This window comes from Podarcis raffonei, chromosome 6 (assembly GCF_027172205.1).
Source record: "Podarcis raffonei isolate rPodRaf1 chromosome 6, rPodRaf1.pri, whole genome shotgun sequence".
In the NCBI taxonomy this organism is placed as follows: Eukaryota; Metazoa; Chordata; class Lepidosauria; order Squamata; family Lacertidae; genus Podarcis; species Podarcis raffonei.
In genome coordinates, this window is record NC_070607.1 from 76,805,475 (window position 1) to 76,831,856 (window position 26,382).

Below are 26,382 nucleotides of genomic sequence, written 5' to 3' on the forward strand. Positions count from 1 at the left end.
GTTCTGGGAGACAGGTGGGCAGCGTGTCGCAGGAGGGGGAGATACTTGTGACTCTTCACCAGCCTGACTCATTGCCTCTTGGCCTCCCTCTTCACCTGCTTTATCTTCTGCCCCCGATTCTTGACTTCTCTCTGCCACAGACTCCCCCAGTTCACTAAGCCCTGTTACCCTGTCATCATCTGACACTATCCTCTACAGCCAGCAAGCACAGAAAGCAAATTGGAGGTGTGAGGCTCTCTGTTTTTCCTCCACCAGTGCCAGCCTAGTAACTTACCTGAATGTAATTTTATGCATTCACCTGCATGGAATACCTGGCCACCTATAGCTACCAGGGGACATTTTAAGTACAAAGTTGATTAAAACCCGTGTCACGGAAGACATAATCACCACACAGCATTTATTTATTGAATTCCTTATCCATCTCTAACAGTTCTTTTTTTTGTCTTCTTCCTCTCTTATGCAGCAAACAGTGGTTATTCCCATCACCAGCAGATACGAACGCAAATCAAGTTGGTATCGACTCACACAGCATGGTTTCTCTTTTATTTCATAGTGTCCCCTGTGACCAGCCTGACCACCCCAAACCCCACAGTCCCAAATGAACCCCCCCTAGCAATTTTCTTTTCCCAATTATAGCTGCCTCCTCATATCCTCACTCTCTTCTCCAAAACAGCAAGAGACAGCATGCTAAAATTAGATAGTCTGAGGCCTAAAATGCTATTTATTCTCTCTGTTGCACTCTCTCTAGTTGCCTTCGGTTTTGCCATTTCCCCAAGCATTTTTTCTGCGAGCTTTTTTTCTCTGACCTGAAAAAAGGTTCAGCGTTCCAACTACATCCATTACACGACAGCTCAAAAAAGGATAATTAGCACAGCAATCAGTTGCTGTGGAAGAAAATGAAAAACAGGTTGGTGAGTTAAGTGGTGCAGGCTCTAGCGTTTGAGCAAGGCCAAGGTGATCATAGTTCAGAAACAGGTCAAGTTTATTTCCAGTGTTTTTCCGGCAAATGGAAGTTCCCCTTAAATTAGCAAGCTTCATCCTTGGGCATTTTGCTCTTGCAGTCCCAGTACCAGTGATTGCTTCCCTAGCTGGTGGCAGGCAGGCACAAACAGCAGATTTATTGGCTGTGAAGGAACTAGAGGGCAAAACAGGTGTTACATCTGCCTTAAGCCCACCTATCTTCTTGCAGCTTTGTCCCAGCAAGTCTTGGCAGTAGAGATCCTTGACGAAGCGGCTGTATCGCCTGCCCTCAAAGAAGTGGGACGCCTCTCATTTTACGGATTATGTTCGCCAGTCGCTTGGCTAAGCCTCCCCTGTTAGGTTCTTCTACATGGAAGGTTCTGGTCAGCAGGTTATAGAAGGAGCCATAGCAAACAGCTACCACTGTGCAGGTCAAGCAAATGACATTATACGGCATGCTGAAGTCTGGCGTCGGCAGGTTCACCAGCAGCGGTTCTGTGTAGAGGCGCACAAAGTAGCTGGAGCCGTCCAAGGAAGGAAACCTGGGGGAAAGGAAGGAGGAGATCAGCAGAGCTCTAAGGGCTGATTCAGATAATGATGTGTTACCACCCTTGTCTCCAAGCATATCAGATCAGGAGATTAGGCAAGAGTGAAGGAGTGCCACATATTTGAAGGCAGCCTCAAATTGCAAATCACAAATGGAATATTCATGTGAAAGGTTTCGATGCGCAAGTGCTTTTCAAATAAGCAACACCCCGTAGACACTGTGCCACATGAAGAACTCAACTGGTTTTCCGTCTTCTGCAATTCCCTCTATACAGATTCCCCTGCAAAACTACATGTGCATACACACACATTTCCATGCATCCCATACTTGTGGAGAGGTCTGAAGACGAGCCTTCATTGCAATGCAGCATGCAGAAGTCCAATATCTTGCAACTTTGGCCAATGCCTCTGTCTCATGCAACCTTACAACCTTAAACTTACCACAACCTTAACACTATTTGAATCCAAAAGTTGCTTACAAAATCAGCACGAACTGATCACTGCTATTTGGTTTTAAGTTGGAAGTATAACGGCAACTCTGTTTCCAGATTTCTGACACTCTGAAACCAAGGCTAGATCTACACAGCTATAAAAATGCTCTGCAAAAAACCGTTGCAAAGTTCACAATTGAAAATATCATTTGAGTTGTGATTTCAGCTCTACTATGTCATCTGGTTTCATAATGCATTTATAACGCTATATTTTGACTAATGTAGCTGAGTCCCCAGCAGGCAGTCTCCTTTTCCACAACCATGAATGTCCAGGGCGGGAAGGGAGATTTTCATTGAGACCAATGTTTGTTGTGAAAGGGTTAAATACTACCTTTCCCTCCCCTTCATTGCACTTCAAATCATGATTGCCTCCCCTGCTACAGTTTAGGGGAGAAAAAGAAACAAAACAGACATGCTATATTAGGAGCGCGATAACCCATTTACACCTGGGGAAATTGCACAGCTACTCTGCTGAGTGCTTGATCTGAAGGCAGGGGAAGCAATACAATTTTTAAAGTAGGGGTGGGAGAACAAACTGAACAAGGAAAAATGTGAAGAGGGTGTTTTGTTCATGACATCATGTGGTTGCCCTGTAAAATGCAGATCAGCAAAGCATGGCTATTTCACAGTAAATGCCAGTGTAGAAGCAGCCAAATAAATAATTTACTTCTTGAATCTGCTCAAAAATTTACATTCAGTTCAGAACTAAATTTAAGATTAACCGAAGTTGTAATTTCTGAAAACAGTTCATGAAAAAGTCTTTGATATCTTCTGTCATGGTGGTCTAGCAATTTCCAATAATCAACAGAAGTACAATACCAATCCCACACATCTCATTCCCACCCTTCTCTGTAGTCATCAAATGCACTCACAGTGAAGCAAAGAGTGGACTTTGATCTTCATCTTCCTCTTTCATCGCAATGACACTGGGCACTAGGGCACTCAGAACAGATGGGCTACAAACCAAACAAAAAGAGATTACGTAAAGCTTCAGCCCAAGGATGGAGAATCTGTGGTCCTTTAAAAGCTGCTGGGCTCCAGTTTCCATCATCTCCAGCTGCTCGTCATGCTGGTTGGGGCTGATGGGAGCTGGAGTCCAACCACATTTGGAGATCCATATAGGTTTCCCATCCCTTCATGGGTCCCTCTTGGAGGGGAGAGGGTTTATGAACCTGGTCACAAGGGATGCAACGCAGCCAAACCCAGGGCCGACAAACACTGATGGCGAGTGGCTCGAGGGCAGCTGCAGCCTTACCTCACATAAAACCCGTGGTTGGGGTCAGGAGTGTATTCTGTCCACTTCAGCAAGGCTCTCTCAAACTGGATGGTGATCTTTGTGACAGAGTTTGCCGGCAGCTGAATCAGCATTTCCAAGAGATGGGGTCGCTGTCGGTCCTGAGCTGGCTGATAGTGGATGTAACCTAGCACCAAAGACATGCTATCATCGCACACCACTTGGGTCAACATGAATAAATAAAACCCTCCCTTAATGTTTACATAATGCCCTGAGGAACACTCTTAACTTAGGCCCGACTGATCTCCCCAGGAAATCTGGGGAGGAAAACAAACTCGGATCACAAAATATTTCTCCAAACGCCTCCATTTCCCTTGTTTGGAATACGAGCTCTTATGCACAGAGATCAGTCGGAATACTGTATGTAAAAACTGGAGTCCCGTATCCGAAGGGCGGGGAACCTTTTTTGGCCAAAGGCAGCATTACCAATAAAAGCTGCATTCCAGTGGTGGATGAGGCCAGATCCATCTACAATCTCTCACAAACACACAGCCATTTCCCATGGGAACAGAGACATATATAATTCATAACCACTCAAGTTTCACCTTCCATTTGCCTTCTGTTGTTGTTTTAACCAAAGTTTCTTTAAAAAGAAGCAGCAGCTCTATAGCACCCTTTATTAGTTCTGACTGTGAAAAAGGCAGGAAGATCTCAGGAATCCTAGCAGAAGAATGCAAATTACTCAATGCGCAGCTCAACTGCAAGCATAGCCTTTCAGCTATTCATAGCTTTAAGTTTTAAAATGCAATTGCATCCTCAAAATTGTAAGTGTGCAACTGCAAGCTGCAAGGCCACTTTTTGCACATTTGCAAGGAACAAAGGCCTACCTTTCTGCTGAAGCATTTCCCCCCTCTACTTTTTTTGCAGCAGCTTTTGCAGAGAAAGGAGCTGCAGCTGCAAGCTTTGCACCGCATCAATGCCCCTTTTCTCTGTCAGAAGCTCCCTGCTTAACAGCTAATGCAGGGGCCTCAGCAGGGTTAATAGCAGGGAACCCTTGTCCTACATCCACTTACCTGGGAGAAAGCCCCATTGAATTCTATGGAACTTACTTTGGAATAGATATGCACAAGATTGCACTAAAAGGTAAAGGTAAAGGGACCCCTGACCATTAGGTCCAGTCGTGACCGACTCTGGGGTTGTGGTGCTCATCTCGCTTTATTGGCCAAGGGAGCCGGCGTATAGCTACCAGGTCATGTGGCCAGCATGACTAATCCGCTTCTGGCGAACCAGAGCAGTGCACGGAAATGCCGTTTACCTTCCCGCTGGAGCGGTACCTATTTATCTACTTGCACTTTGACGTGCTTTCAAACTGCTAGGTTGGCAGGAGTTGGGACCAAGCAACGGGAGCTCACCCCGTCACGGGGATTCGAACTGCCGACCTTCTGATCGGCAAGTCCTAGGCTCTGTGGTTTAACCCACAGCGCCACCCGCGTCCAGAGCTGCAATCCTATGCACACCCACTATATAAAATAGGACCTTCTTTTGAATAAATATACATAGTGTGGGGCTCTCAGAACCTCGGGAAAGCACATGGAAGTAAACAAATAATATAAGAAACCATCAACAGACTAACATGCTTCACTTCTCCTTGAGAAGTGACTGCAAATGCCACCAGTAAAACTCATTTCCTTTTAAGGAAGTCAAACATTTACGGCTTACACAAAGCCTTCCAAATACACATTTCTGCTACTACATCCCTACCATGGTATATTATCATGCTAAGCTTTGGCTCCTTACCTCTCTCGCCCTGACCTAGCCACTGTGATCCACGCGACCGTCACCTCCAGACTGATTATTGTAACTCACTCTACGTGGGGCTGACCTTGAGACTGACCCAGAAACTCCAGCGGGTGCAGAATGTCGCAGCGAGACTCCTTATGGGGGCCTCACTGCGAGATCACATTCACCCAGTGCTATACCAGCTGCACTGGCTCCTGGTGGAGTACAGGATCAGGTTTAAGGTGCTGGTTTTAACCTTTAAAGCCCTATACGGCCTAGGACCCTTGTACCTAAGGGATCGCCTCTTCTGGTATGTCCCACGGAGGACCTTACGGTTTTCAAATAAAAACATCTTGGAGATCCCGGGCCACAGGGAGGTTAGGCTGGCCTCAACCAGAGCCAGGGCTTTTTCAGCTCAGTTCCATGGTGGAACGCTCTGTCACAAGAGACTAGGGCCCTGCGGGACCTTGACATCTTTCTGCAAGGCATGCAAGACAGAGCTGTTCCACCAGGCCTTTGGCCAAGGCACAGTCTGACCCCTCCTTCGGTAATCCACAAAGAACTCTAGCCCAATGGTTGCCATTAATTTGATTTTGAATTGATTTTAGTATGAATTGATTTTAGAATGCATTTCAATTAATTGATTGTGATTTTATGTAAACTGTGTTACTTTTATTGTTGTTAGCCGCTCTGAGCCGGGCTTCGGCTGGGGAGGGCGAGATATAAATAATTCATTATTATTATTATTATTACATAGGTTATTGATAAACTGCATCAAAAGGGGGGTGGGGATGGGCTTTGGAGCTCAGCAAGCCAAATCACTGAACACATAGAAAAAGCAAATTACTACGGCTAGCCTGCATATCCAGTTGTTGCGAAATGCATATGTAATGCCAGATGTACTTAAGAGATGCTCCTTAAGGGGTATAAATATGTATGCATGTCCTTAAGGGGTATAGATATGAAGGCAAAACTTTGTGCTTTTGGACTCAGGCCTCCCTTTCTGAATCTGCTCCATTTCCCTGGCCTATCAGCTTAGAACATGATCCAGTACATATATTGGAACACAGAAAGCTGCCTGCACTGACACACAGAAGCTCTTCACTGCATTGTTGTCTGGGGCTGGTGGAAGTTGCCATCTCAAACATATGGAGGGTATCAGGCTGGGAAATGGTGTATTACTAGGAGGCTCCTTCTTACTTGGTTTGTTTTCCTTGCCCTTGGTGATAATGGTCAGCGTGTGGATGTAGAGTCGCAGATACCAGGGCACAGTCTCCAGCAGAAGCACAGGGAAAGCTCGGTATGGGTGTGTGTTATAGATTAGGGTGCTGATTTCTCCTGTCTCGAGGCCATAGCCACTCACATAGCGCTGGGCATGGAGCACAGGTACTGCCAGATCCACTGCAGGAAGGAAATGAAACCAGGTTAGGAGTCAAACTACAGGAGCACCACCAAATGCAAGAATATTATCTCTGGGATAATGTGAGTTCTGAACTAAGACAAGTCTGGCAGCAGTCCCAGCAGAAAAGTAGCTGTACTATTTTTCTGCTGTGACTACCACTAGATGTGTCCTGGTTTATAAATGAATAAGCTTAAATGATGCACAGCACAAGTCTCTCGCATTCAAAGAATGTCCATTTTCTAGTGATCTAAGAGAGGACAACACATTAGAGACAGGAAAGCCATTGATAACTCACAGCCATCCTGAGGGCGCTTCCATTTTAGTTGCACATTGAGGCTGCGAGAGCCATTAAAAAGTCCCGGGTTCAGGAGATCATAGACTGCGTATGTTCTCCTGTCTCCTTGGACGGATGCTTCATGTACAGACAAGGGAGCTGGGGAAACTTCAAGTAACTCTTTCTCCTGGAAACATAAACAAAATAAAGCAAAATCATTATTAGCCATCAAAAAGATAACCAGCCCATCTATATCATATTTTTGTGTATATTCAGCACGTGGGCAGGGTACGTGGGGGAGACTACCTTCAACTGGCCTCAATTCTCATATTTATTTAAAAGCTTTCTGGCCTGTTTTACAGGATAAACACATCTCTGCAGAGCGCATTACAACATACTTTGAAATGCAGAGGGCGATATCCCACCCTTCCCTGCAAAAGGAGCCCAGGGTGGCAAAGGGCTTAGGTTCATTTATTTCAATGGATCTACTCTTGAGTATAACTAACACTGGATATCACCCAGAAAGAAGCAATCTGTGCACCCAGCACAACAACTGAAAAGAAAGCCTATATTCACAATTGCAGAGGGTTCCTAATTAGGTGAAGAACCTACATGCTTATGGATGCAGGCATGTAGTTTCTCTTCCCAATCACTGTTAAATACTGGTGTTTGAGGGTATAGCCAGTGGGGTGGGGGTCCCATTCCATTATCCATGCATTGGATATACACATGGAGATTATTTGAGTAACTACTACTCTCAAGACTCTGTAACATTACTGGAGACACAAAGCACCTAAAGAACCGCAAGCATCTGGTTAAATCCTCTCTCGATTATATATACAGTGGACACTCAGGTTGTGAACGTGATCCGTGCAGGATGCACGTCCGCAACCCGCAGCAGCACGCCTGCGCACGCGTGGGTTACGATTCGGCGCTTCTGCGCATGCATGACTGCCAAAACCCGGAAGTAACCCATTCCAGTACTTTTGGGTTTCAGCAGTCCGCAGCCTGAAAAAACGCAACCTGAAGCAGCTGTAACCCGAGGTATGACTGTATTCTGCTCAGTTACATCCGGGGTTTCCATCAAGCTTCGTTCACCCAGAGAGAGCTCTGAGTAAGGTGGGCATCTCCTAAAGGTCCTGATGTCCTAGTCCTATTGGAAGGTTACTGGGAAAAGGATAGGTTACCTGGCCTTTACTGGAAATGTCAACGTAGACTTTGCTTTGAGACGCCAGTGGGCACGCTTCAGTAAGAGTGCGGGAGAAGATCTTGAAGAGGGACCAATCTGGTGGGAGATTGGCACAAAGGTCATTATTAAGAAGTGAGTAAACCACTGTAACCATAGCAGAGTGGTGATGTGCTGCAGGGCGATTTGAGTTACCTTTCTTTCCATGGCCGCTGGCAAAGGAATCAAAGACAACCGTGAGGGTCTGTCTGAGCTCCCAGGACATGCTCAAACATGAGGCATCCTGAGAGAGAAGGACAAAGCATCAGAAATGGCAGGCTTCAAGCAGGAGCAAGGGCAGCTCTAAGGCAGGCACCCCCAAACTTGGCCCTCCAGCTGTTTTGGGACTACAATTCCCATCAACCCTGACCACTGGTCCTGTTAGCTAGGGATGATGGGAGTTGTAGTCCCAAAAAAAATCTGGAGGGCTGAGTTTGGGGATGCCTGCCCTAAGGTAAGGCTTGTGAAATGTGATCATAGGTTTTGGCAGATCATAGGTGATTGGGGATGCTGTCTCCAGCTCTTTCCACCAATTAATGACACAGCACCAAATACTTCAAGGACTCACCCTGCAAATGGGGCGGATGTGCACAGCTTGGGAGTGGTAACTGCTGTGGAACAAGCGCTCAGCCTTCAGCAGAACAGCCAGGCCAGCCTAGGAAGAAAAAAGAAAATACGGCTGAACTTTTACTCCGTAGTATAGAGCATGATCACTGCAGATGGTGACAGCAGCCACGAAATTAAAAGACGCCTGCTTCTTGGGAGAAAAGCAATGACAAACCTAGACAGCATCCTAAAAAGCAGAGACATCACCTTGTCAACAAAGGTCCGTATAGTTAAAGCCATGGTTTTCCCAGGAGTGATGTATGGAAGTGAGAGCTGGACCATAAAGAAGGCTGATCGCCGAAGAATTGATGCTTTGAATTATGGTGCTGGAGGAGACTCTTGAGAGTCCCATGGACTGCAAGAAGATCAAACCTTGCCATTCTGAAGGAAATCAGCCCTGAGTGCTCACTGGAAGGACAGATCGTGAAGCTGAGGCTCCAATACTTTGGCCACCTCGTGAGAAGAGAAGACTCCCTGGAAAAGACCCTGATGTTGGGAAAGATGGAGGGCACAAGGAGAAGGGGATGACAGAGGACGAGATGGTTGGACAGTGTTCTCGAAGCTACCAGCATGAGTTTGACCAAACCGCAGGAGGCAGTGGAAGACAGGAGGGCCTGGCGTGCTCTGGTCCATGGGGTCAAGAAGAGTCAGACACGACTAAACAACAATAGCTAGAAACAAGCCCAAGCACCATGCAACAGTGCACACATAGTTCACTCTCCTCCAGAGTTCTTGCTCCAATTGAGAACAAGGCCCCAAAGCTTCAGATGTGCAAGCTTTGGGGGGGGGGGGGGCTAGGATGAGGGAATCCAGAGCAATGACACATGTTGGTTCAAGGCTCCACCTGCATGATCACAGGAATGTGCCTCACCTTTGAGCTGCATGGCAGCAGCTTCTTCCAGGGTGTGAGGTTCTCAGTGCAGACAACTTCACGGGGAAGGACGGCATATCGTAGGAAATGGTGGTCTGTAACTGAAGGAGGGAGAGGAAGGGTTAGAACATGTGGCCCTCCTCCTCTTGATGTTAGTGAAATTTCCATCAGCCCCAGCCAGCATGGTGACTTCCAGGAAATGATTGGGTGCCCATTGGTGGTATATAAAATTTAAAATAAAATAAAATGCTCTCAATATGATGATGGAAGTCAGCTTCTAGAAATCACCTGGCTTCAAATCTTGCCTCTGCCATGAATTCACTAGCTAGCCTTAAGAAAAGCAGGCATCTGACATAAAGGGTACTACTAAATTGAATTCCTTTAAGGATTACTGAGGTCACATGCATGGAATACTTGGAACTACTGTAGAGCGTGAGACTCTTAATCTCAGGGATGTGAGTTTGAGCCACAAGTCGGGCAAGAGATTCCCGCTTTGCAGGGGGTTGGACTAGATGACCCTCATGGTCCCTTCCAACTCTACAATTCTTTGATTCTACTATTAAAAGCTAGGTATTATAATCACACAAACCACTTATTTATTGATTTATTGTCTGTGCTATCCTAATGGTTCAAAGTAATATAAACAAAACAGTCAAAGAGAATCAATAAACACATTTAAAAACTAAGTCAAAACCTATGGCATTGGCCCAATTCCAATTAATTCTTATTACCCAGTCAGCCCAAACAATCCTTACAATGCTCTCAAGAAACACAGATCAATTACAAAACCAGCAACCCTAATCAGGATAACGAACAAGGAGATGGGCAGATGTTCCAAAAACGTTGAGCCTTTCAGCACCCCCAAAACTTTCTGAAAATCTTATGCCAGAATACATTTGTTAATTTTTAAGCTGCCACAAGATATTTGGGTGTTTCTATGAAGTTCCGGTCTCCTTTTAATTTCACCAACTAATACATGCCAACAACACAAGGATTCCCACTTGTACAATATGACTTTTATAATAATTTATTATTTATACCCCGCCCATCTGGCTGGGTCCCCCTCAGCCACTCTGGGCGGCTTTTTCTCTCTCCTTCCTCTGCATGCACCCTGCACTCTCACCAAATCTGTGCCAGAGGGTTTGGGAACCCAGAGAAAATATTTAGGGGGTGCACAGGGGATGGGGGGGGATAACATTGCACTGATGGGACAACTTAAGTGCTACTCTGGACACAACTCTTTGTCATTAAAGTATTTAGAACAAGCTGCAATTCAGTGATGCCCCTTCTTGCAAAACAAACCCTTCCAGGCCAGAATAGCCCAATCTCTTACCATTTGCCAATCCCAGAGGTTTGAAGGATGCTGTTGGAATGACAGTGTTGGTGGAATCAATAAAGTTCAGAGAGGCACAGAATATTCCTGAGAGGATGTTGCTGAGATCTTTCCAAGCTTTGTCAACGCTGAAGATGAAAAATATACACATTTACTGTGAATGATTTGCCTGAAACTTGCAAGATGCCATTTGGAAAGCAAATGTGTTTTCAAGTCATAGACTGTGTTTGCAGTTGTACATCACTTCAGGTGCCATTCTAGTGGAAGGTGCTTTCTATAAAATTCAAAAATAAAATAAAATAATGAATAGCTCGGGCTTTGCTTCAGTACTACATTAACACGGCAGCGCTAGTACAGTGGTACCTCAGGTTACAAACGTTTCGGGTTTCAAACACTTTGGGTTATAAACTCTGCTAACCTGGAAGTAGTACCTCGGGTTGAGAGCTTTGCCCCAGGGTGAGAACAGAAATCGCACAGCAGCAGCGGGAGGCCCCATTAGCAAAAGCGTGCCTCAGGTTAAGAACGGTTTCGGGTTAAGAACGGACCTCCGGAATTAATTAAGTTCGTAACCCAAGGTACCACTGTATATGGAAATGAGCCATGTTCACAACCCACAGCTGCAAGCACCATGTAGCACCTGATGACCTACTCCAGGAATGGGAACCTTTTCTAGGACAAGAACTGCATTCCCTTCTGGGGGCCACATACTTGTGGGTGGGGCCAGGGGCAAAAGTGGACAGAGAAATGAACACACATTTTACCTTTGCATTGTGGGAAACTTTCTACACACACCACTGTTTCCTTCATCCAAGCAAGCAAGAGGTATTATCAGACTCCAAGAGCGCATTCCAGTCTGGCAAAAAAGCACTCAAAGAGGCTATGAAGCAGGGACTGTGAGGGGTATGGCCTGAAAATTAGCTGTTTTGCACGGAGAGTCCTGAGACCCAGACAGAGAAGCTTAGTGGGCTACAATTGGCACCCCAGGGTCCACCACCCAATGCCTATTATGATGAAACAGCAAGGGAGAAGAACTATGGCCCTTCTGGAGGCTACCACTGATTTAGGTGTTGGGATGTCCCAGTGGGCCTTGGCAGCCTTTGGCAAAATCATTCAATGCAAAATAAGACCCAAGAGACATCAGAATTTGAAGGTGAAAGAACAACGTCTGCTCATTTAAACCATATGATTGCCTTCATGGAATGGACCTTTGACATTTATCTTGTTTATGCACTTATGCCATGAGGAGGTGGGAGGGCGAGAAAAGTAGAGTGCAACAGCCTTCTTATGATTTACCAGAAAGCCCTTCAACCAAGTAAAATCAGCTCAGGCTTACTTACTCAGAGACAGACTCCTGAAACCAAACCCAGAGCTCAGCCCCAGCCGGAGCTTGCAAGTAAGGCTGTCCCCAGCTCCGTGTCCGCCAGAAGCCCTGAGTGAGGGAGAGATGCAATTCGCGCACCGAGTACTTGGAAATGAGCTGGCCAAGGGCTTTGGGGAATAGCCGGTAATGAGAGACTGTAAGGAGCAGGGGAAAAAATAGAAGCATTACAACAGCATATCTTCACATCAACCTCTCCACCTGCCCAACTCCCTTCTCCTGCTCCATTTAAGAGGAATGCTGCTGCAAGTTCTGCTGGAACCCATGCAAGTCACCCAGTAAGTAGCCTATCCCTAAATCTATTATTACCCAAGGTTCCTTGACCCTTTGCTGCAGTCATTTTCCATTTGCTACCTCAGGCCTTTTATGCTTTCCCAGTGAGACTGGCTTGTACCCCTGGCAGTTCAGAGTCCCCACCGCTCCCCAAATGGCTACTAGACATGATCCTCTCTACCCCCGCAGTCGGTGGCAGCTGTGCTTCCAGATACTAGTTGCTGGAAAACATGGGAGGGGAGAGTGGTCTTTCCTTCATGTGCTAGAATCCCAGAATGGTAGAGTTAGAAAGGAACCCAAGAGTCCAACCCCCCCGCAATGAAAGAACCTCGACTATAAAGCACCTACAACAGAATGGATTTAATTATTTATTTAACCCCAAAAAGAAAAGGCATCAGGTGTGTGAGGGGGAACCTTTGGCTCTCCAGCTGTTGTGGAACTACAACTCCCATCACCTCTTGCCACTAGCCATGCTTGCTGGGGCTGATGGGAATTGTAGTCCACCCACCCCACACAACTGGCGCAGGAGAAGCCCTGTCTCCGGGGTTCACAGGGACCCCCTTTCCAGATAATGCTTCGCTCCCCCCCCCAAAAAAACACCCCTCTGTTGCGACAGGCCCCGCCCCTTACCGCCCTCCCGCTGCAAGTCGGAATCCCAGCGCGTCCGGAACTGGAAGGTGGCGGCCACGTCCCCCGACGGGAGCGGGCTGAGCAGCAGCTCTTCCCGCAGGGAATCCCGCGGCTGTTCCGCCCCGCTCGTCGCCAAGAGGAGCAGCAGCAGCAGCGTTCCGAGGGGGTCCATTCCTCCGCTGCGCTCCCGGCAAAGCGGAGCAGCTCCGCCCACTGCCTCGGGCGCGTTAGCCAATGGGGAGCAGAGGAAGGAGGTTCCATGGAACCCCGCCTCCACTCACCCTGTGAGCCAATGTAGGCTTTTCAGGAAGGGACAGAGACGAGGCTAGAGCGACACTTCCCGTTGCCTTGTTGTTGTTCGGAAATCTGCTTCCGGGTCGGAGGCAAGGGATGCCGGAAGGAGCTTGCAGGGGCAGGTTTCTGCAGTGGCTGAGGTTGGGCGCCCCATGTGCCCAGACAGAGGCAGAAGGTAATAGAAGCAGCAGGAGGAGGGGGGGGGAGCCGACATGCTGTTTGTAGCTTGATCCTCGTTTCGTTTAATATCCTTTTACATGCCATATATTAATATATTATATTATATTATATTTATTATATTATATTATATTATATTATATTATATTATATTATATTATATTATATTATGCTTTGTAACATATAACATCATTTCTTTAAAAAAACAACACACAGAGAGTTGCGTTATGTTGAGCCAGACTTTTGATTCTTCTCTGCCTGGATATTGGCACTCCCAAGTTTGTTCCTAGCTCATACCTGGAGATGCTAGGAATTGCAGCTAGGACCTTTTGCATGGACAGCATCGTCTTCTGCCTCTGAGCTAGAGCCCCTCCCCCAAACACTGGACCCAGTTCTCCTGGTCTGGGAATTTGAACCCAGGACCTCTTGGAGCCAAGGTAAGTATAATACACCAAGACTAATGGTGGCTAAGCTGTAGCATTCCAGAGGTTGTCGGACTACAACTCTCACCAGCCCCAGCCAGCCTGACCAATAGTCAGGACAAATGGGAGTTCTAGTCAGTAACACAGAGGATCACAGGTTAGCCACCCCTTTACTTTAGTTTACAGGCATCTGTTGGGGATGACAGAGGTATAGGATGTTGTTTCTCGGGACAAGGGAATAGGCCAGAAGAACTACTTCCATTGTGCATGCAAGCTGGAAGTGCTTATTTATTAGTAAAGGTAAAGGGACCCCTGACCATTAGGTCCAGTCATGGCCGACTCTTGGGGTTGCGGCCCTCATCTCGCTTTATTGGCCGAGGGAGCCGGCATACAGCTTCTGGGTCATGTGGCCAGCATGACTAAGCCACTTCTGGCAAACCAGAGCAGCACACGGAAATGCCGTTTACCTTCCTGCCGGAGCGGTACCTATTTATCTACTTGCACTTCGTGCTTTCGAACTGCTAGGTTGGCAGGAGCAGGGACAGAGTAACGGGAGCTCACGCCATCGCGGGGATTCGAACCCTTCTTTATTTCTTTTCTCTGCAACTTCCATCAGTACCAGCCTGTATGGCCAATGGTAAGGGATGACTGGAATTGTAGTCCAAAAAACATCTGGAGGACCACAGGTTCCCCATCCCTGTTCCCAAGCAAATTTGTTCCATTGTCTCTGGCAAAACTATTGAGAACTGCAGCCTTAATTATGTCAAAGCTAGGCCATGGCTTAAGTAGTTTTCTGGCAGGGTTCCCTGCAACCATTTCTTTCTGAAAGATGCCATTACTGTAACCTCCCTGCACCCAGTGCTTTTTATTACTAAGCTGTGATGGCTAAATGGAGCCTCTTCGTTTGGAATTGGTGTTAGTTCCTTGGGAGGGCTCTTTCCATAGACATCAGATTGGCCACTGGTGGATGCTGAACTAGATAAATGGTTGATGTGATTCCTCAGGGCTCTTCCTATGTCCTTCTCATTAAACACGTATTTTTGAAGTGTAAACACTTCCTAATATTAAATAGAGTTTACGTAGTCTTGTTACTCATATGTGACAATAAGCCAAATAAGCTAGCAATCCTGGCTTCTCAGAAGGAAAAAATCCATGATCCATGGATCAAAATAACACCAAGCTATACCCTTTGTGGTGCATTTACTTGTTCATGCAAAAGTAGAAGCAAAGTGACAGCAATCAGTGTGCTCTAGTATGTAGTTTGTGCACAGTATGGTTGGTTGGCTTATCATTTTCAGCAAATGTGCCCTCTATGTGAGTGGTTCTGACAACCTTTAGTATAGCAGCTCATGTGTGAACAGAGATTTGAACTAGGGACCCAATGACCCCTAATTCATTGCTTTAACATCCTAAACCATACCAGCTTCCTATGCAATATTTTATCTTGCCAATCCTTATGCCATTGTTATTTCCAGTAGATAAGTGAGTCCAAGTCTGAAATGGGATTTAAACCGCCATTTCAGGGCTGCTGAAATGGGCATTCAGGGTCATAAGACCCCAACTGCTGTGGGACAGTCATCTGACACAAGTTGGGAGTGGGCACAGAAGAGAAGCCAACACGGTGTAACGAAACATATACAGTGGTACCTTGGGTTAAGTACTTAATTCGTTCTGGAGGTCTGTTCTTAACCTGAAGCACTACTTTAGCTAATGGGGCCTCCTGCTGCCGCTGCGCCACCGCTGCACGATTTCTGTTCTCATCCTGAAGCAAAGTGCTTAACCTGAGGTAATATTTCTGGGTTAGCGGAGTCTGTAACCTGAAGCGTATGTAACTGAGGTACCACTGTACCTAGTTAGAAGTGATTCCCAAACTAATTATTCCAGCCTCCTGCTTAGGCAGGAAATCTGCTATTGCATCCCTGATAGTGGGGCTGGCCCTACATGACCTGCCCTTTACCTTCTAAGCCAGGTATGTCCAACTCTCTGGAGACTGCGGTCTACTTACGGTATAATAAAACTGGCAGTGATCTACTCATTGTTATTGCATTGCCCAGAGTTGTTGAGCTTTTGGGGGAGGAGGACAGAGAGGTTTTTTTGGCGGGGGGGCTGGCGGTCGGGATAAACCAAGAACACCTCGCGATCGAAGCAGTAGATCACGATCGACCGGTTGGACATGCCTGTTCTAAGCTATCCCACAGCCCCTAGATACAGTGCAGACGTCCAGTCACCAGCATTGAAGTAAGATTTGACTGTCAATCTTGTCAGCTTCTTCACATGGGATCGTGGGGGTACCATCTTGTTGATTGCCTCAGGCTGTCAACTGTTTTGAGCCAGTCTTGTAAGGCTGGGATAAGGCCTCTTGCCTTAACCAAGTTGCTTAATTTCCCACAACTTGATAGGAAAATTTCCCCACTAGAGGGCAGGCACAGCCTTTTTCAAATTCCTGTCATTTTCTTCTAGAGCCCAGGAATGCAGTATTGAATTTCCTTCCTTTTATCTAACTCCTAATCACATACTTAAGTGCAAGCTTCACTTGAAATAGCCAGAAAAGTCCCACTGGTTTTAAATTTCAGAATTTGACCCTTCATTTCCTGATAGATTATAGCTCCTAGTCAGCCCAGCCAGTAGTCAGGGGATGATGGGATTGGTAGTCAAACAACTTCTGGAAGGCCACAGATTCCCAATCCCTGGAATATTCTGTTGTCACTTCTTGTGAAAGGCACAGGAGCATGTCCAGAAAAGGGGATGATAACCCTAGTTGGATCAACAGCAATGAAAATTCCCGTTCACTTGAAAATTTCCACTCCGAGTTGGTGGGGGGAGGAATGCATGTTTCTGTTTGTGTTCAGAGGAGAGAGCGCTTCTCGGCTACCCAGTCATCAAACATTTTCTGGTTCACCTGAGGCAGCAAAAGGTAATTGGCCAAACCTGACTGAGGATAACACTATGCATCTGATGACATGGACAGACATGAACTCACAGAAGCTTGTGCCACAATAATAAATAAATAAATTTGTTATTCTTTAAGTTGCTATAAGACTTTGTTTTTCTGTGAAAAGCAGTGCACTTGGTGCTCAAACGTGTTCCTGTCAGGAGTTCTCCCCCCCCCCCCCGGCACAGTTGCTAAGAAAAGTTTTCTGTGTTCGCAGTTCACCCTCTTTCCAATTGTATTTTTCCACTGGTTTCTTTTATTGCTTCGGGTGGGTTGCTCCTGTGGCTGCTAGATCTCTATCACTGGTCTCTCTCCCCACCCACCTGTGCTGTTAGTTCCCTGAGTCACTTCCTCCTCTCAGTCCTTCGCCCTCTATTCAGACCTCGCGCTGGAAAGCAGTTGCTGGAGTTGTTTGCAAATGGAGAAACTATGACTCACTTGCACCTGGATGGAAGCTCAAATGCTAGATGTTATTGCCAGGACCCAAGAGGGCTGGCTGATGTGTTGAGTCAATGCCGATGCCAGGCAGCTAAAGGGAGCTCCCCAGGAACTGGGCCGGCCCAAGGTTATTTATACACCAGGCTCCTTTTATTTCTTCTTGGGATTCTTCCAGTTTCACAATCAGAGTGGTTTTCTTGTTCAGTTTACAACAGGGCCAGCACCTGTCTGGTTTAAAGCAGACTGAAGACTTCAAATCGCTTGAGTGCTACTCCCAACAATAATTTGACATGCTAATTTACAGTGTAGGGGAAAGCATGAAAAATGCATTGCTTTCAGGTGTGGACCATTGCATACACATGTATTTCCGCTGAGGCTGGAAAGTTGCAATTAGCTATGGCTTCCCACTGTATACCAACCCAACAAAATCTGGTTGTGATCCTGATACAAGCTATGCATGGGGAACCTGGTCAGGGCTGATGGGGGATGGATGTCCAACAACATTTGGATGGCCATATATTTATATGGTTTGTTTTCTGTATACCCAATCAAGTGGCCCAGAGTGGTAAGACAATTTTAGACTTGTATACATTTTAGCTGCACTATACGGAAAACAGTACTAGGCTTGAGCTTGGAACCTCAGCTGAGAACAGGTGGCTTTTAAAATGTCACTGCCTCTCAGCCTCAATTACCCACCTGTAAACTGACATTATAATTACTTGTCCTCAAAACTGACTTGAGGGTGAGCCACATGGAAGGTTATTCTTGGTATTGTCCATGTGGTTTTCCTGTGCTCCCCCCCCCCCATTCTGTCAGTTGGGTCCAACCTCTCAGTTTATTGCACACTTCATTGCTCACTTTTTTTTGCAGCTGTTGCTGCATATACCAAGGGGCTGCTAGAAGTTGGGTCGTGCAACTATTTGTGTCTTGCACACACAACCGATAGCTTGTGATCAAGTAGCGTTGCCAGCCTGCAACCCAGATGCCATTCATCTACTTTCAAACCACCTGATGCAGTGAAGATTTAATTGGGAGCACCTTTCTTTTTTAGTCAATCATGATGTTTAATCAGTTAATCTAACCAATTCATTGATAATATGTAGTGCGCCATCTGTGATAGTAGCAATTTTACACAGTGAGGTTATCAACAGATAAAGTACATTAGGCAAGTAATCTAAAGCTTGGGTGGAGAATGTGTGGTCCTCCAGATGTTGTTGGGATACGACTCCCATCATCCCTGACCACGGGACTTGGGAGTCCCAATAACATCTGGAAGTGGGTGCACAGGTTCCCCATCCCTGACCTAAAATGTCATGGATATTCAGAGCTCCACTATTTATTCTGCACCATGAGATGTTTCTTTTGATTCATCATCCCATCTCCTATGCATGTTTGCATCCTGGTTCATTTTGGCTTCTGTTTTACAATCAGACTGCTCACTGTTAATGTTAGAAGGGGGTAAGAAAGAGTTCTAGTTATGAGTAAGTGTGACTTAAGCAGTGTCTAACGATGGCACCATGAACCCCAAATTGGTGGGGGACAAACACACCTGAACACGCAGTCTGCTTTTAGTGGCAGTTGCATGGGAAAGCCATAGGCAGAAATCTTCCCCTGTTCTGCTACCTGAGATCGTTTAAACTGGAAAAGGACTTCCTGCATACAATGCCTGTACTCTACCGAAAAGCTGTAGCTCCTCCCTAAACCACCATTTTGCTATCAGATCGTTTTCAGGTGTGCCTCTTGAACATTCCCCATGAATTAGTGTTGAGCCTGACAGTTGAGAAACATGATGAATAATAAGAATACTTAGCATTTAGTGTTCAAAGCTCTTCATGTACATTGTTTCAGAAACTCTTTCAATGTTCCCGTAAGGTGGGTCATTGCTGCTATTCCCCCTATTGAAGGAGGAGGACAGGGCCACTGTGCAAGTTCATGTCAGAGGAAAGATTTGAACCAAGGACTCTTTGAGACTAATCTCATGCATCCTGTAGCTACTGCACCAAGTGAATTCTATTGCGTCATTGAAAAACTAGCCACATAGCAGCAGGCCAAGGCAACTTTTCTACCTAGGGAAGGTCTACACAACTTTGTCACCCATCAAGCTGAATGCCACAACCAACCACCAATTACAGCATACCAGAAGCGTGAGAACCCATTTTGTAATCACTTGGAAACATCAGAAGGGGGGGAGGCAGACATGGTTGGGGTAGGTTGCATACTGCTCTGTGTGTCAGAAGTTATGTGGGCCCACACTAAGTAGATGTTATTACTGCTGCACCCCTTTTCTGAAGCCTATTTTTCTTTTCATTCCTCTGCTTCTTACCTTCCCAATATACACTGCATATTTGCAGTGTAAGAATGCAAAATTATATTTGTAGGGGAGGAAGAATAACAACTATGCTCCACTGCTTATCAGTGCCTCCCCCAGGAATCTAATCCTGTTCAGGCATCTCTTCTTGAGCCACAATGCCTTACTGGCCCTTTCCCCCCAATAATGCACATCCTCCCAGTTGTAGACTCATTGAATTGCAGAGTTAGAAGGGATCTCGAGAGTCGTCCAGCCCAACCCCTGCAATGTAGGGGTCTCAAATAGATCATACATGACCATCTGCTTGCTTGAAAGGAATACAATTTTCTTTTATGTTACAACTAAGACATTTGTTGTGTGTATGTGGTGTGCTGGAATCGGAGAGACTCTAAGCCTGCACAAATGCCTTGCCTGAAATAATTGCAGCCGAGGTCATGGCTAACTTGAGTAGTCAGGGTGAGCGAACCAAGAGCGTTAGCTGTAAAAGGCTGGAGAGTTAGTTGAAAAAAACAAAAAACTACAGTCCCTTTGCCTCACCCCTTTCTCCCTATGGTCTTTACCTTCTCAATGCATTGACCATCTTGCAGGGAGAAGGCTTATTTCTAATTCTCCCCAAGTACAAGAAATGAGATAGGGAACCGCTGTGAGGTTTAGTCACTGAGCCAGACAGCCACATTCCTTCTTCATCATGTCAGCTGGCAGAGTCAATGCGGTGGATTGGCAACATACACACAAACGCACACACACACACACCGCTAGCTGCTGCTCTCCTGCTCCTCGGGGCCATCTTGCTGCAGCTCTTCTTCATCTGACTGCACCACGGGGGTCTCGGCCCCTTCCTCACTGGTGTCTAGGCTGTTCAGGTCTGTAGAGGCAGAGGATGTGGATGAGATCCGGGATTTGATCTCGGTCGAGTTGGGCACTTGCAGAGAAATTTCCTCCTCGTAACGGTTGGAATCTGGCCAAGGAGGAAGACAAAAAGAGAACAAGCGCTTGATGAGGCTGGCCAACATTTTGCTGCCCTCTATACCGATGCGAAGCTGTTCCTGCAACATTTCTGGCCTCTTAAGCTATGCTGGCTCTCCCTATATTAGAGCAGAAGAAAACCTAAGCTTTGTTGCTGTTTCCCACCATTGGTTATTGCAGCTAGTTAGCAGATACATGCATGCCACATCATAACAGAAAATGCAAATGTTTCAAGTTTTTTATAATGTCTGCAGCACTGAGGGCAGTATGAGGGCACGTGCCTACCCCCCCCCGCTCCATTCCTAAATTTACTGCATGCAAGTTGCTGCAAGGGTATTGCAAACATAACATCAACATATCAACACCTACGCTGAGATTCTAGGTATTCTAGGGTAGGCATAGATAGGCAAACTCGGCCCTCCAGATGTTTTCGGACTACAACTCCCACCATCCTTAGCTAACAGGACCAGTGGTCAGGGATGATGGGAGTTGTAGTCCCAAAACATCTGGAGGGCCGAGTTTGCCTATGCCTATCCTAGGGTAATGCCTCACATACATAAAAGCATAGGAAGAGCCTGCTGGATCAGGCAAACAACCCATTAGCCCAGCATCCTATGCTTGCAATGGCCAACCAGATGTTTCTGGGAAACCTGCAAGCAGGACCTGAGCCTAAGAGCCCTTTCCCCTCCTGCAGTTTCCAGAAACTGGTATTCAGAAGCATTACTGCCTCCAGCTGTGGAGGCAGAGCCTAGTCATCGTGGCTAGCAGACACTGAGAGCTTTATCCTCTATGAATTTCTCTAATCCTCTTTTAAAGCCATCCAAGTTGGTGGCCATCACTGCTTCTTGTGGGGGCAAATTCCATAACAGTGCATTAAAATGCATACAATTTCATATACACACAAGACTCACCCTGTCATCTCACAGACAGGCTACCCAAACACAAGGATCTTGAACGATTACCGTATTTCTTGCAGTCATTCTGCAAAGCCTAAAATGGGGCGGGACAGGCTGGCTTCTTGCTGTCTGGATAAGCCTTTGTAGTGTCAGAGGAGTCAGACACAAGTTAAGACTCTCTGTGCATCTCACCATGCCTGACCTAATTTAAGGTATTCTAAAGATTAGCATCTCTGGGCATTTTCTGGCTGTTGCACACACACAGTTTTTTTGAGACTGTAAACTGCAAAATGTAATCTGAGAAGGTGCCCAGAGAATGCCTTTCTATTTTGTTTAGTTTTGTTACTTTAAAAAATTGCCCAGTGCCTTGAGCAGTCATATTTCCCATTGCTGGAGCCTGTCAAATTAATACAGCTGACTGCTGCCCACCAGTTTGACTCCGCTGTTTGCAATGAGGAGATTTCAGGTGTGGAATTGGCTGAGGTTCAAAAAGGGCACTTTCTGGAGCAGCTGCAGGGACAGAGAGAAATGTGGCTACCTTTTGCATGGCATTGAAATCACCACACAAGCACAACCTTGTAGAGTGCAAAACCTAGCTCTACAGCAATCTCACCTTAAGAAGAAAGGAAACTTATTCCTTCTCCCTTACGACTCTGGAGAAAGGCTTGCAAAACAAGAGAGGTATTTGAGTAAAATTTGAGATTGCAGGGCACCCAGGGATCCAACATGAAAAGCTCAGTAGCTCCCTTTTGCTACATCAGTTCGCTCCAAGCTTTAGAAAACACGGGACAAAACACCCTCTGGGGTGGGGTGGGGTGGGAGCAGGGCTGTCTTAAGCATATCTGGTGCTGTGGTACAAAGATCCCTCTGGCTCCCCCCCCCCCCCCGATGGCAACTACAAAACAAGGGAGGGGGCAGTGGAAAATGTCCTCTGCCTCCCCCACCGCTCCAATCCCTGGCCTGGTGGCAGCGATCAAGCAGGAAAACGTGCTGGGGGACAAGCTATCTGGCATCAGGGTGCCCAAGAAGGCAGCCTGGGAATGCTGCGCGCCGCATTTCGCCAGGAAACAGGAGGAGGGCAATGACCAGGAGCAGGGCCATCATTAGCAGATGCAGAGGCTTGGGAGGGAAGCTGCATGCCTGCCAGCCATAGTGTTGGCAGGGTGCAGCTGGCGGGCGTGCAGGGAAAGGGGAGGCTGCCAGCAAAGCCACATAGCTCTCCCACTCACTAGGGCGCCCCGAGAGGCTAGCGCCATGGCACAACGAACCACTAACACCAATGGGAAAGACGGCTCTGGATGGGAGTAGCTCCTTCTTCCAAAAGCTGCTGAGAGGTCAAGAGAAAGCAGCAGGGTTGCGTTCCCCGTCACTTATCTGACAGAGGCCATCAATCTGGCTGCTTAGGTGCCAAAACCAGGCCTGAAACCAAGAATGGATCCAGATAAAATGCTTCCAGGCATACCTGCAGCTGGCTAGCCACCACGCACTCTGTCACCTTGCCCCGGAAGGGAATATTAGAGTCTGCAGGGTAGTTTTCTAAAAACTTACCAGAACATCGTAAAATGGGGACTTGCAGACACAGCTATCTGGCACAGCTATCAGCAGTGGGGGGGGGCTTGTTGGGGTTCATCAGCCCACAGCAGCTGCTGAAAGCTGGGCCTGTGCTCCCTTTGTGGTTCTTATGCTCCATGCCTGCTAATGCTCATAAAGTTTACAGGCCCCCTTCTTCCTTCTATTCACCGCTCGTTGCCAAGACAACAATACAACTATTTGACAACTTGCGTTTTCGAAACTAGAATGAGTTATGCAATACAACATATGGGATTTTGCTTAATTTACATCTTCCCTTTTGCTGCTTCTGCACAGAACTTGGCAGCCCAGGCTGCCGTATGGTTCATTAACTCTAGATCCTGTTCAGAAACAGCCCCCCGTGCTTCTGCGCGAAAGTTACGTTGCGCGGATGGTATTATCTGCCCTGCTAATAAATCATTAGCCAAAGACACTGCTGAACATGCAGTGCAGCGTGTGACTCCATGACAGCGGAAGCAGGTTGACCCCGTAAACCCTTTCCGTCAAGAGCCTGGCCTGGCCAGATCTCCTCCATGAATCCCTGGCCGTGTCATTGTACAAGCCACGTGCCTCACATTCCTTCTCCATGTTTGGCAACGGGAGCTTTTGTGCATGGCTTGTGAATAACGTGGCTTGGAGACATCATCAGTGAGGCCGTTTAACTGGAATGCAGGAGGCTGTGCCGGTAAAGTGCTTGAATCACACTCTGGCTGAATCACTGCATAATAGCAGGGTCTTGTCGCCTTCTCTTTGACCTCCTGCACAGGGCAAAGAGCCTTCCAGCCTGAGAGTGAACAGAGCGGGGATGCAGAGAGCTGTATTTTAAAAAATGCAATCAACATAAATTCAAATACTTTGGGAGACGGCTCAGTGATGTTGTCCATTTAGGGACAACTGGCCTATGCTTGCAGAAGAATAAAAGCTGATTAAATGGTGTGCCAGGTTTTGGTTGGTAGGTTGGTTTGGCAGTTCATTTCCCAAATACTTTTAATTAGTTCGTTCAGTGGGAACAAGCAGCCTTCTGCTGGTGGTACTGCTTTTCCAGAAAAGGCATCAACCTTCACAAAGTGGGGTGCGTGGCCACTCTTTCTGTGTCCTGTCCCCACCCCTGAACATTTATTGAAAAGTTATGGTGCTGCATTCATATTGCACTATGCAGTAAGATTAGCTGAGGTCACAGAGTAATGGGATAGATCAGTGGTAGGAAACATCTAGCCTGTGGGCCGTTTAAGCCTGCCAGACCGCCACATTTGACCCATGGCATAGTTTGTCCCAAACCTCATCACCTAACATCATAGAACGTCAGGCGTGGGGCAGGCAAACCTCCTGGAAGCCCATTGTACAAGCGGAAGTTCTTCCACAGGGCTCTCTCTCCCTTGGACATCGCTCATTAGCTCAGGGGTCAGCAACCTTTTTCAGCTGTGGGTCGGTCCACCGTCCCTCAGACCATGTGGTGGGCTGGACTATATTTTTTTGGGGGGGGGGGGAATGAACATAGAAAAATTCCTATACCCCACAAATAACACAGAGATGCATTTTAAATAAAAGGACACATTCTACTCATGTAAAAACACCAGGCAGGCCCCACAAATAACCCAGAGATACATTTTAAATAAAAGGACACATTCTACTCATGTAAAGACACACTGATTCATGGGCCGGATTAAGAAGGCGATTGGGTTGCATCCTGCCCACAGGCCTTAGGTTGCCTACCCCTGCATTAGCTGAATCCCAGCCTATGCTAAATTCTACTCAGTAGATCCATTGGGTGGAATTTAAAGTTGTGCTCCTCCAGCCATGCTGCATGCACAAGCATTGCAGCTTGGCAGATGGAATGATCTTCCCTCCTTCCTCCTTGCATCGATCCCCTTTTTGAGGAGTGGCTAACCTGGGGCGTTTCAACTACAACTACATGCCCCATCATCCCTGACTACTGGCCATACTGATGGGGCTGGTGGGAGTTGTAGTCCAACAACTCTGGAAGGTGATTAGTTAGCTATCCTTGCTCTATTTGAGAGGCTGCCTGGTTCAAGTTTGGTTTAAACCTTAAGAACAAAGAGTTACAAGGGCTTGTCCATACTTCCACTTCCCCTGTCCCTGGACAGCATGGGTCCAAGCAGTTTCCCCCTTTCCCTGTGCTTTCTAGCCATAGGTCTCAGCTGTTTTGCCTTGGCCTTGCCACTCTCCTCCAGAAAACCGGCTCTTTCGCACTAAATCAGAGCAAATGGCAATTGCCATTTGTTCTGATTCAGCGCTAAAGGTCCTCCACGCCTCCGGGGGCAAGCCGAGGTGTGGAAAAGCCCTGAGTCTCACCCATCAGCTGTTAGTACACGGGCAGAAGACTGACCAGGCACAAAGTTCCCCTAGGCGCAGTGTTCTCCACTATAGTGAGATGGACTGTATGTTTATTCAGATTATATTGCTCATTTCTAAATTTGCAACCATACATATACAGTAAGTTATTTCATGCAAATTTTATGCAAGACTGTGCCCTCGTGTGTTTTTTGGTGGCATGTTTCTTTTGTTGCATGGTGAGACATAAATCGCCATCCTATTTCACAGATTTCTTCCGGGACTTTTTCTTTCAGCCTTTCTACTAGTAGACTAGGGGTTGTCAACCTGGTCCTTACCACCCACTAGTGGGCATTTCAGGATTCTAGGTGGGTGGTAGGGGATTCTAGGGCACAAGCTGAATCCTCCTTCCATTGAGCGCTGGTGGGCGTTAAGGAAATTTTACCATCAAGAAAGATGCAGTGGGCAGTAGGTATAAAAAGGTTGACTACCCCTGTAGTAGACAGAGGTTAGTCTCAGTTTCATTCCCCTCTGCTCCTTTAAGCAGAGAGCATTTCACCTGTACTGCTCCTCTTCAGTCTTAGGAATCTTTGCATCAAAGTCCCCATCACTCAGGCTCAGAAGAGCATACAGCCAAAATGCTGTAAATGGCAAAGCAAGCTACTTGTTTAGCCCCCAATCCATGGGAACCTCTGTGACATTTGAATAAAATGTCAGATCTATCCATCAGCCAGCATTAGATCTGTCACATTTGGTGCTTGCTCCCTCATCTATTCTTGCTTGGAAATATTCAAATGAGCATGTAGGCCCCAGAGAAGGAAAAAAATGTACTTTTCACATTTGAAGGGTTTGAAAACAGAAGAATAGTTAGTAATAGGGAGCAGGGACAGGTCCAGGTGGGGTGGAATCAGCAGGTAGGCTGAAAGGCTAAATTTGTTTCTGTGTGCTAGTAGCAGAGTTTGCGTTGATATTGTGATGGCTTTTTAACTAACACACCAACACACTGATTAATTTCAAGCATCTGGATTTCTCTGCTACGGAGAAAAAGCCAATCAATTTTTTGGCACACAACCCATAAAGGTTTTG

General features: G+C 46.6%; 2 protein-coding genes across 2 annotated transcripts in view; both read right to left on the reverse strand.

Moving 5' to 3' along the window:
- Window positions 1–383: 383 nt before the first annotated feature.
- On the reverse strand, window positions 384–13,203 carry PIGT (phosphatidylinositol glycan anchor biosynthesis class T). Its single transcript, XM_053394089.1, has 12 exons — window positions 13,003–13,203; window positions 12,059–12,236; window positions 10,722–10,849; window positions 9,389–9,489; window positions 8,480–8,566; window positions 8,068–8,155; window positions 7,874–7,971; window positions 6,708–6,873; window positions 6,211–6,411; window positions 3,253–3,418; window positions 2,870–2,953; window positions 384–1,502 (listed from the first exon to the last, which is right to left on the reverse strand). Exons 1-12 carry the CDS (start codon window positions 13,172–13,174, stop codon window positions 1,250–1,252), a joined length of 1,722 nt encoding a protein of 573 aa, XP_053250064.1. The 5' UTR covers window positions 13,175–13,203; the 3' UTR covers window positions 384–1,249.
- Window positions 13,204–18,607: 5,404 nt separating this feature from the next.
- Window positions 18,608–26,382, reverse strand: part of DBNDD2 (dysbindin domain containing 2) — a 29,735-nt gene continuing 21,960 nt past the window's right edge. The window contains exon 4 of the mRNA XM_053394091.1: window positions 18,608–20,531. Coding sequence (XP_053250066.1) covers window positions 20,329–20,531 — 203 coding nt within the window. The 3' untranslated portion in view covers window positions 18,608–20,328. The remainder of the gene's footprint in view (window positions 20,532–26,382) is intronic.

What these genes read in the sequence shown, in the direction of transcription:
- PIGT (XM_053394089.1), bottom strand. Translation starts at nt 13,174, where the DNA reads ATGGACCCCCTCGGAACGCTGCTGCTGCTGCTCCTCTTGGCGACGAGC. An exon ending in ACATTTCCAGTAAAGGCCAG is followed by an intron (nt 6,874 to 7,873) that starts GTAACCTATCCT and finishes TTATGTTTCCAG; the next exon opens with GAGAAAGAGTTACTTGAAGT. An exon ending in GGGCAAGGAAAACAAACCAA is followed by an intron (nt 3,419 to 6,210) that starts GTAAGAAGGAGC and finishes CTTTGGTGCTAG; the next exon opens with GTTACATCCACTATCAGCCA.